Below are 11184 nucleotides of genomic sequence, written 5' to 3' on the forward strand. Positions count from 1 at the left end.
AATTCCATTTTCTACTCCGCAGAGCAGACATTTTTGCACCCGGTCATGTGTCCGTGTTAAAGTTACCCTGTCAGCACAGGCCCAATTAACCTACATTTGTTTTCTGCATCTGTAGTAAACTGTTCAGAGTGTTCACTTTTTTCTACAAAACTGCACTCATTCTTGCCAAGTGATGACTGTGCATGCTAAAGTTTTAGTTACAGCTGCAGCCACTTCTAAAGGCATGCCTGCCCAAAAAGTGCCATTTCCATTATAGTAGAGAATGGCAGACTGTAAACCTGCACCTTCATAAGCGGTTTTGGGTGTTCTAGCCACCTTTATGTTGTTCAGCATCCACTATTGCACTCGTCAAAACATTCAAAAAAAAGCCTTATGGAAATTAGCAAGCTTTCAGACCCAGACATTCAAGGGCAGAGATCTCACCAACAAAGTCCAAGAAATGAAATTTGTGATTTTTAGCAGGTTTGCAAAATGTAAAAAAAAAAAAAAAAAAAAAAAAAAAAAAGGAAGAGGACAGCCCAACAAAGGCCAGCACATATCAGCTGGCAGAATTGACCTGGATGTGTGTACAGCACACAAGTACTACTTTGTAATAGAAATTCTTTTAAAGCAAGAAATGAATACAAAATGCCATCTCATCACAAAATTTAAAATTTATTTTATGAAAGTTCATCTACATCACAATTCTTAGGATGAAAGAGGTCTTCACCAATCCTGGGGAGAAAAAACAAACAACATTTACTGTATATGGTTCACAGACTTAATGAGAAAACATTTAAGAGTATCCGCAGCAAACTCAAAAATACACACACACACACACACACACACACACACACACACACACACACACACCTAAGGGCTCATGTACACTGCATGCCCCCCCTCCTGTCCATACCAAGCCCTACGAATCTGGAAAGGAAGCCCCACACCAAAATAAATAATAAAAATATATATATTTTGAAGTGGGGTCCCCCCCCCCAAATCCATACCAGACCCTTATCCGAGCATGCAGCCTGGCAGGTCAGGAAAGTGGGGGGCAAGCTAAAGCTCCCCCCCAAACCATACCACATGCCCTCAACATAGGGCGAGGGGGGGGCTTTGATGGGGACAAGGGCCTCTTCCCCCACAGCCCAGGTGGGGGGGGTTTATTGGAATTTGGAAGCCCCTTTTATCAAGGGGCCCCCAGATCCTGGCCCCACCCACATGAATGAGTATGGGGTGCATGGTACAGCGGTACCCATAACAAAAAAAAAAAAAAAAAAAAAAAACCACACTACCAAAGCTGGCCCCCGGCCATCTGCTCAGAAGCTGGTTTGACAGTTCTTAAATAAGAGGTGGGGCCATCACATATGTCGCCCCGCGTGACTTCAGTAACCATCATGCCCGATTGATGATGTCACATGGGGCGGGGTCACATGGGTGATGTCACATGTTGAGGGCATATGGCCTGGTATGCTTCGGGGAGGGGCTATCCCCATGAACACGGGGACCAGGTAACTCATGGTGCTCAGGTATGGTCAACCCATGTAGAGCCTATTACATTGACATTCCGGTACCTCACAACCACAGGATATGCAGTAGGTTTATTAGTTTGCAAAGGTACCAGCCACTACCCCCATATTTCAAGTAGTGATATACTCCATGCATATCTATGTTTCTGGTTCCAATCAGGTGTAATTATCGTGTCTGTACCATTGGGGAAGTCTAAACTCTTGTCATATGGTAAGAGACAAGTCTCCAAAAATGCTTCTAATAGGAGCACAAACTTAACTGGACAGTCTCTAGATTACTTGCTTTTATTTACAAAAACCCACACTCCAAAATTTTAGAAAATATTCCCAAGAATCTGTTCTAAATTCTACTCCATCTATGGCCAGCTCTAGTGGGAGGGGTAAATAAAATACAGAAAACACTTGCAGGAGTTGGGCTAGACCAGTGGTGGGCAACCTTTTTTTTTCAACTGAGCCAAATCTCGCCAAAACCACAATTGAAATTTATTTTGAGAGCCACATTTTTAAAACTGAAAATACATCCCCCATATAGTAATTCGTCCCCCCTATAGTAATTCATTCCCCCCTATAGTAATTCATTCCCCATATTGTGTCAATTCACTTACCTTTGCTCCGCGCATTCTTCTCGCCGTGTTCCCACGCCGTTCTGGTCTTCAGGGCGGACTGTGAGAGGAGAGGAGTTCGTCACGCTGCCCCGCCTACATCCTGACAGCTGCAGAGTCCTGACTTTTGGGGCGGCCGCCTGAGAGGAGGGAGGGGAGCGGGTGCCCGGCGCACAGAAGAGCCGCATTTAATTTTGTAAAGAGCCGCGGCTTGCCGACCACTGGGCTAGACTAACCTGTGCTATTGTGTCAGGAATGAAACCAGTGGCTCAGCTCCTTTCAGATCAACCCCAGAAACTCATAATAAAATGCCCAATGTTTGGCATCTTTGTTGACCACCCCCCAGCCTAAACACATCCAGAGATATAGGGGTCCATGTATAGCCAGGCCTTACCCCATGCTGTAAAACAGCTGACAAGGCTGCCCAATTCATATTTCAGCAGTGCCATTACCTGGTTGCTTTCCAGTTTTCTTTCTCTGTACTTTGTGATATTAGGAGCCACATGGAGCGCAGGAAAGGGCAATGACCTTTTAGGAAACACTGGCCAACCCATGCAGTGATGGTTTCTGCAAAGACATTTGCAAAATAAATTAAGCCAGAGAAAAATCAAGTGCTATGGTGTGTACTGAACAAAGGCACCATCTAATATAGGAAAAAGGAAAAAAAAGAAAAAAAAATATATATATATATAATAAACATCCAACCATGAGTCAACTCAAAGTCCAGGATCGCAAGACAAGTTGATAAGTTGAAAACCCTTTGGCAGATTACAGGTGTATCTGGCTGCATATTTAGCCAACTATCTTGAGTCTTGCTAGGACCTTAACCCATAACCACCCCTTTTTCTACCTACTTTATATAACTTCAGTATGTCAAAGATGGCTTGGTCACACTGGTGGGTTTCTGGAGCAATTTGTTGCAGTTTCATACTCTGGTAAAAAATAATTTTGTCTTTAGACTGCATTATGTTCAGTTAGTCTCGTTTAAGCAAAGCCTTGTATCCAGCAATTTTCCACTAGGGACACACATTTTCAGCTAACCGCATGAAACACGATTCACTCACCTCCTCCTTTCCAGCTTATAGACATGCTAAATGTTGGCTCTTTCCCTTTCCCAACAATTCCAATCAGCTTCCCAGTCATCACGTCACCTGCAGTTTCTGGATGGAGTGTCACAGAAGAGTACAGAGAGCCACCAAGATCAGAACCATCCGCATAAAGTGTGAGCACTGATCCCAATGTATTCACCCACACGCCAGTCATGTTACATTGCGCCCCCTGCTGGTAAGACATTTTTTGGAATTACAACTTTCCAAAAGCAAGCACAAAAAGTTCAACATACAACATTAAAGAGTGTCATTAGAGCATCATGGAGACGGTCATTTCAGAGGTGCAAAGAATGCATGTTAAGGATGCTTTTAAGAAAAAAAAAAAAAAAAAAAAAAAAAAAAAAAAAAAAAGGGGGGAGGGTGGGGGAGAGAAGGGGACAACACATGCACTCCCACATTCTATAAATGCCCATATACACACACCTATTAACACCATTATCCATGGGTCCTGGCCATTACCATATTACACTGCACCACCAATCCTATAACCAGGGACGGACTGACCATTTGAGCACTCGGGCACTGGGTCAGTAGGGGGCCCCAATAAATGCCCCTGGTACATTTTTATAGGCTTTTTTTGGGTGTGCTTTGAGTGTGGGCAAGGATACAGGGGCCCCATGATCCCCTATTGCCCAGGGGCCTCATGAGTTATCAGTCCACCCCTGCCTATAACACAGCATATTTGCAATTTGAAGCCAAGCAAGCAGTATTTTATTAGAATCCAGCCTGGGGCAGACTAGTAGTTTGTGGATGTCGTTCTGCAATTATTAGTAGCACAGAAGGCCGTACACATAGCCCATCAGTACAATGATACAATTCAGTTTATTCATATACATACCAATGGCTGCCATCTTTCTAGTAGGCCATGCAACAGAATTAGCAAGCTGTTCTCACATTCCACAACTAGTATATCATTGGGTTTGGAAAGCAAAGACATGAGTGTTACCCATAGTTCAACCATTCAAACTCCAGACACACCATGAGCAAAAAAAAAATAACCCTACCACATTACTGCAGTACAAGCACAGTAAAACCACACAGAGCACAGCCGCTTTCACTGCCACCACCATTATTTGAGTTTTCTGGACAGAGCTAGCACCACACCTGAAAAGTCCCTTTTAAATCATGCAGCTGCCTATATTGTCAGTAGTTTCTAATTGCTGATTCATTAGGCAATTTACTATAGCAGGCAAGAGGGCTGATTCAGAGCCATAAACGCCTGTAATTACATTGAGGCTGCTTTCACACTGATCTGTTTTTCCATTAACCATTTTTCGACCGCCTTATAGCAGAACCACTGCTACAGGACAGCAGGGCTGCCCAAAATCACGTGTATATACGTGATTTTGTATTTCATTGGCGGCTACAGCTGTCGGCGCCAATTTGTAGACGTTATAATTTTCACAGAAACCAATTAATTTACACGTATTGGGATTTGTTTTAGCTAAGACATGTAGCAGAATATATTTTGGCCTAAATTATTGATAAAATTAGATTTTTTAAATTTTTTTACTGGACATGTTTTATAGCAAAAAGTCAAAAATATTTTTTTTTATCAAATTTGTCAGTATTTTTTTTTTCTTTATAGCGCAAAAAATAAAAGGAGCAGAGTCGATCAAATACCACCAAATGAAAGCTCCATTTGTGGGAAAAAAACATAAATTTCATTTGGGTGCAGCATTGCATTGCAAAACTGTGCAATTAAAGTACCACTGTATCAGAAGAAATGGCCTGGTCAGGAAGGGGGGTAAATCCTCTGGAGGGCAAGTGGTTAAATAAAAGTGGAAGAAAAACGCATGACCATTAAATCTTATTGAACTCTTCACACTGGTCAGTTACGGGTCCATTGCATTTTTCTAGTCCTGCAAGCTGCATTTTTGGTGCAGTTGTGTGTTTTGTGCGTATTTTGAGTCACGTCCTTTTTTTCACAGGTGCAAAATGCAACAGAAACACAGCAAAAAGGCAGTAAAAACGCAGCAAAAACATGACAAAAACGCATATGCATTTTTACCATATTTTGCAATGGAGCAGAATGAAAGTAGCCTTAAACAATAATTTCTTATGTACTAGATCAGTTTTTACATTTCCACTATGGGCCTATATACTGGTCAATAACTTGTCATAATTTAATATAATGATGTATTACATAAATAGTTTTTTTTTGTAACTAGCAAGGATTTTTTTTTTTACAACACTGTCTTGCAAAAACTATATTATTTTCTATGCAATCTATAGCCCAAAATACATAAGATCATTTCAAAATAAATGTTTTTTTTTTATTTCAAGTGTTAGTTTTGAAATAGGCAGTGGTATGCATTTTATGACACTAAAATTAGTTTGTGGTCCAAATCTGGAAAATCTAGTAATAAAACGCACTGTTTGAAATGTTTGCACATTTTTGTGACCCTAAGTGAGATGAACAATGGATGAAAATAAAAAAAAAAAACAGGTTATGTTAAAGCTGTATTAAAAATACCACTGACAGGCAGGGTTTTGTTTATGACAGATAACACCCTGATGGTCTCTTCTGCCATAATCACTTCTTCCTGCCTACCAGTGTTAACAATACATTGAGCAATGAATTGAACAATACATTTTTGGTAATGCACAAGGCATTTGCACCCTCCTGATTGTTCTTTTTGTAGGGTGCCATAATGTACTCTGAGGTGCACACTCAGCTCAGTGTACATTATGGCACCCTACAAAAAGAAAAAACAGGAGGGTGCGAAAGTCTCATTCATGTGTTACCAACAATTTATTGTTCACAAACCATAGTTGCCAAATGGATACTCACAGAAGCAGAAAGTAAAATCTCATAAACATCACAAGATGCCACAGCATAGGGACTCCCTTGTGTCCATGTGACCCGGCTGGACTGGTAAACTGACGCGTTTCAGAAACATACATTCTTCCTCAGAGCTATGCTAACCAGCTAATCTATGCTGTGCCATGCACATATGTGGGAGTGACATTACTGTGGCCTGGCTATTTAAGCAGCCAAACAGAGCAAACCTGGAAGGAAGATGGAAGTACCCCACTGACATTGCTGCTCTGGAGGTCTTCCTTTGACTGGTAAGTTTGTCATAATGTGCACTGCATACTAGCACAATATGACATAAAGCTACAGGGAGCCCAGTGAAAATGAAAAAATTTTTACTACAGCTTTAATAGCAAAAAATAGATATAAAAAATCAGCAGAAAAATATTACTTATGTAGCACTACCCTCGCTGAGTTTTGGGTCCCCCTAAAGCTCTGCACAGTCAGGCAACACACATTTTTTTCCACACTTTGCACACACTTTGCACACAGGAATTATTAAACTGTCCTTGAGTTTGGTTTTGTGATTTTTTTGTGATTTTATTGAGAGGTTTAGAACTTGGAAGGGGTCTAAAGGTATATGTAATGCCCAAGAGACTGCACAAACCGAGGACATACTCCTTAACAACTGTACAAAAATGTGGATACTAACAGTCTCTTCCTTTGAGTACATAAAAGGCTCTCTGGTGTACTTCCTCAGGTCCTGGATGATTCCTCCTCTTCACCCAGCTGTCCTGAGGGTATCCCTGGGCAAGGGGGTCCAAGAGCTGTACATTTAGCACAGTCCAGGATGAAGATGGGCATTGCACCTGACTGCCCTCTTCCCCTATCTGGTCCAGGGGGTGTAGGCGTACTCACTCTGTCTTTCCCTGTTTGCTTGGTGGGTTTGTGCCTTCGATCAGGCCTTATGCTGGGCTGGCTCCTCCACTGCTTCACAGATCATCCTCCCAAGGAGATGACGGGATAGAGGAGAGCCTCCCTTCCAGAATCTTGCCTGAAGGTTGGCTCCCCTCCTTGGGCCCCCCTCCCAAGATCCACACTCCAGCTCCTCACTCCATCTATCACCGGACATTAATTGACTCTGCTGCCAAGCTCTGGGATACTTAAAGTTTACCTTGGTCACTATGCCCAGCCTCCTGCCAGGGGATTAACCAAGGTCCCTCAAGTGTATAGATCCGAGATTCTTCCCCTCCTCCACCCCTCTTCCAGAAAGCTCTCAGGTTTCTGGAGAGGTGGGAGAGCTCCAGAGGCCCTGACCTCCAGAACTTCCTTAGCCTGTCCTGAGGTGAACTCCTGCCTCACTCACAGGCAGACTCATCCCAGGCTGCTACTCAGCCTCTGCCTAAAAAGAAAAAAAACAAACAGCCTAACTAACTAAGCCTGGAAGGCATTACACTTAAAAGACACTATCTGCAAGTGTAATTTTACACATTTCAGGAGCCTCTCCTGCTGTGCCAAAATTACAGCTTGGACTTGCTATGTTTTATATAGCCAGAGGGGTTCATAAAATTTCTGGTAATATTGGCAACAGGGGGAGAGGAGCAGGGTTTAGAACAAAGATAGGAAATCAGCTGTGTTAAAATTACAAATCCCATCAAGCCTCTGCCTGTGGCTGTCACATTCTTACAGTGACCCATGCGATTTGTTTCTCCATAGCTGGAGTGCCTACGTTTCCTACTCCTGGTATAGGAGATACATCCTAATAATAACGTTGTTGATGTTTTTTTAGAGGGTATCCCCTACACCCATGATCCTCAAGTAATATCTGTGGATTTTGCTTTCTTAGTTATTTTAATAAATTATGAGGAATGCCAAAATAAAAAATACATTTTAACTTATGTGTACGCAGATATGCAGCTTTACGGAAGTGGGTCTTTATCCGTGAAGACACAAATATGCCTACCTCTCTTTGTGCTGGGAGCATGCTGCATGGAGTATTCCCCTCAAACTAACGATCAGGGCCAACTGATCAGTCACTGTGCAGCCCACCCAAGTGTTTTCTTTTTCTTATGAATGGAGAGGAATCTACATTGTATCTTTCCGTCCTTGCAGGAGATAAAGATGTGAAAAAAGGTGTGCAAATAATAATAATAAAAGAGTCCAAAAATAAAGAAAAAATAGCTAAATCAGGGTTTAATCTAGGTCAGTGTCAGGGTTTGTGTTAGGATCAAAGGTCAGGGTCAAATGTTGTGTTCAAAGGTCAGGGTCAGTATATTTTGGGTAAGATTTTTTTTAAGCTATTTTTAACTTAGTATCAGTGTCTGTTAGTGTCAGTGTCAATGTGTTTCCTTTCGACAAACTGTCTTGCATGAGTTCCAAATTCTTTCTCACCCTCTTGAGCTGTTCTCCTCAGTCCATAAATTGCTACTGCAGGAGAAGGACTGTTACCGAAAACATGTACCTTCATTCGATAGTCTATGACTTCATCGTTGACATCATTATTGCGGTACCATCGGGACCTGAGGAAGTTTGTGTAGTCTTCACGGATGATGAAACAGTGGACCATCTGCTGCAACTGGCTCTTGTCTGAAGTGAAGTAAAACTCCTATGAGATTGTTGTTCAGAATAGGCCCAGTGAGAACATTGTCAATGATTGAGACGCCTTCATGACGAGCACTTGAGTCAAAGACCACCCTAATATGATCAGGCTTGCAAGGATGGTAGACACCAAAGCATGGTAAGTACCAACATTCTTCTCCTTCCGTAAGAGGAGGTGCAGGCTCAGCATGATCTCTCTCAAATACCTTCTACATGAGGTCCACAAAGTACTTTTTCATCTCAGGCTTCTGGTTCAAACTGCGATTTAAAGAAACAAACCAAGATTCTGCATGTACCCTGTTGTTTGGTAGTCTCTTTCTTTGGATATGAAATGGTAGAGGTGCTACCCAACTGTTGGAATCATCTTGGTAGAACTCTTTACTTATGGTTTTCAAGAATTCTTTGTCTTCTATGGTAGCTGCCAACTCATTGTCTTTAGTGGTTACCTCGAACACTGTGTTGCCGATGTTGTCATCCCAGAGATTAAGAGCTTTCTTATTGTCTTGTATGATGTGCTGTTGTGCACCTTTTTCAAACAGTCTTTCTTTCACAATATATTTATGTGGTCATTGTGCAGAACAAGTTGTCTGTCCTTTTGACAGGAAATGTGTTTTAAAGGAAGAGACTGAGTAGGACCTCCTGTCCTTGTCTAGGCAGACATTGCCTATGATGACCCATTCTAGATCCAAACAATGAGCATATGGTGTATTGTGTGGACCATTGATTTGATGACGAACTTTGTGCACCCTTAGGATGTCTCGACCAAGTAACAGCAGGATATCGGCACTTTCGTTGAGGGCTGGTATTTGGTTGGCTATGTGCTTTAAGTGAGAATGGTGAAAAGCAGCTTCAGGAGTATGATCTCCTCTTTGATGCTTGGAATCTGGTTGCACTCAGTGATAGTGGGTAAAGATATTTTCACATTGTCATTCAGAGGAGCAACTACAAGACCGCTGGCTCTTCTACCTAAGACTTCTGTAGTGCCGGAACAAGTGCTTAGAGTATAAGGCAGAGCATCTCAAGTTATGTTCAACAGTTCAAAAAACTGTGTTCTTGCAAGAGATCTGTTACTCTGATCATCCAGAATAGTATACAGTCTTATGGCCTTTTCAGGTTGACCTTTGGGGTATACACAGACCAAGCATATCTTTGCACAGGATTTGTCGCAGAATCCTTCTCCACAGACCAGGGGCGGACTGACAACTCATGGGGCCCCCGGGCAATAGGGGATCATTGGGCCCCTATGTCCTTGCCCAAACTCAAAAAAGCCTATGAAAAAGGTACCAGGGGCATCTCATGGGGCCCCCTACTGACCCCGGGCCCTCGGGCAGTGCCTGAGTTTCCAAATGGTCAGTCCGCCCCTGCAACAGACCTCTGTACATGTAGAGAACACTGGGGTGGTAGGTGCTGCTTGATCTGGGCCCTCCCCGCTTTGCTTTGCCTCAGGAAGATTGTTTGTGAGCGTAGTAGAGTTGTGCGAATATTGATGAAGAGCTTGCACATGGTCATCACTGTCACACGCTACACATTTGATGATCGCTTTACAGTCCTTTGCAAAGTGTTCTGTGGAGGCACAGCATTTGTAGCAAACCCCAAATTTCTTCAAAAGTTCCTTACGTTCTTGGAGGGTTTTCTTTCTGAAGTCGATACATTTCTTAAATGGATGTGGTTTGTTATGTATTGGACATTGGCGATTTGGGTCCTCAATTCTCTTGTTTTGATCAGTCTTTTCAAGAACTGTAGCAGGTGCAGGTAGAACATTAGTCCTTTTCACTAATGCTGGACCTCTACGGTCTTTGTGCAACATGCGTGTGTTCGTAGGTCTTGGAGAGAGTGTACTGAGAAGGTTACAGTCCCCATATGAGAAACTTGGGTCATTCTTAGTGTCTGCAATTCTTTTGATGAACTCGCAGAAGTAGGAAAAAGGAGGAAAGGCAATTCTATGTTCTTCCTTATACTTTGATCCAAGCACTGCCCATCTTTCTTGAATTCCATATGGTAGCTTGAGAACAATAGATTTGATGCCATGAGAGGTGTCAAGGTAACTGAGACCAGGTAAGTTGATGTCAGCCTTAGCAAGTTGAAGCTCAAATATAAAATCACTCAGTTCTTGAAACTTTAGATTGTCGCTAGCAGAAATCCTTGCAAAGCTTTGCAACCTTTTGAATAGAGCATCTTCAATGGCCTCTGGGCTGCCAAAGGTATGTTCAAGTCTGCCCCAAGCAGCATTAAGGCTTGCAGCAGGGTTGTCAATATGAACTGCTTTGAGTCTCTTGATGTGTTCAGTAGATTGGGGACCTAGCCATCTGATGAGTAGATCTAATTCCTCTGTGGCATTGATGTCTAGGTCACTCATTGTGGCCTTAAAAGTGGATTTCCAGCCTCTGTAATTTTCAGGCTTGTCATCAAACTTGGTGAGGCCTGTCTTAACAAGCTCTCTGCGGAGCATGTATTTAGCAAACTGTCACATGTCCGTGTTTTCGTACTTTGGGTGCATGACTGCAGGTGGAACAGAGTTGATTGTGATGGTTGGTGGACTTACATGGAGTGATTTGGGAACATATGTTGCTGCTAAGGCATTCAATGCCGGAGCTGGCTTAGAGTCC

At 42.5% G+C, this 11184-nt stretch overlaps 1 protein-coding gene across 1 annotated transcript; it reads right to left on the reverse strand.

Annotated features, from left to right (window-relative positions):
- Nucleotides 1-635: 635 nt before the first annotated feature.
- On the reverse strand, nt 636-3389 carry LOC149444132 (avidin-related protein 4/5-like). Its single transcript, XM_089654867.1, has 3 exons — nt 3178-3389; nt 2566-2680; nt 636-714 (listed from the first exon to the last, which is right to left on the reverse strand). Exons 1-3 carry the CDS (start codon nt 3374-3376, stop codon nt 660-662), a joined length of 369 nt encoding a protein of 122 aa, XP_089510993.1. The 5' UTR covers nt 3377-3389; the 3' UTR covers nt 636-659.
- Between the last annotated feature and the right edge of the window lie 7795 nt (nt 3390-11184).

Source organism: Staurois parvus, unplaced genomic scaffold (genome assembly GCF_062004578.1).
Source record: "Staurois parvus isolate SC_StPar_1 unplaced genomic scaffold, SC_StPar_1.0 ptg000813l, whole genome shotgun sequence".
Lineage (NCBI taxonomy): Eukaryota > Metazoa > Chordata > Amphibia > Anura > Ranidae > Staurois > Staurois parvus.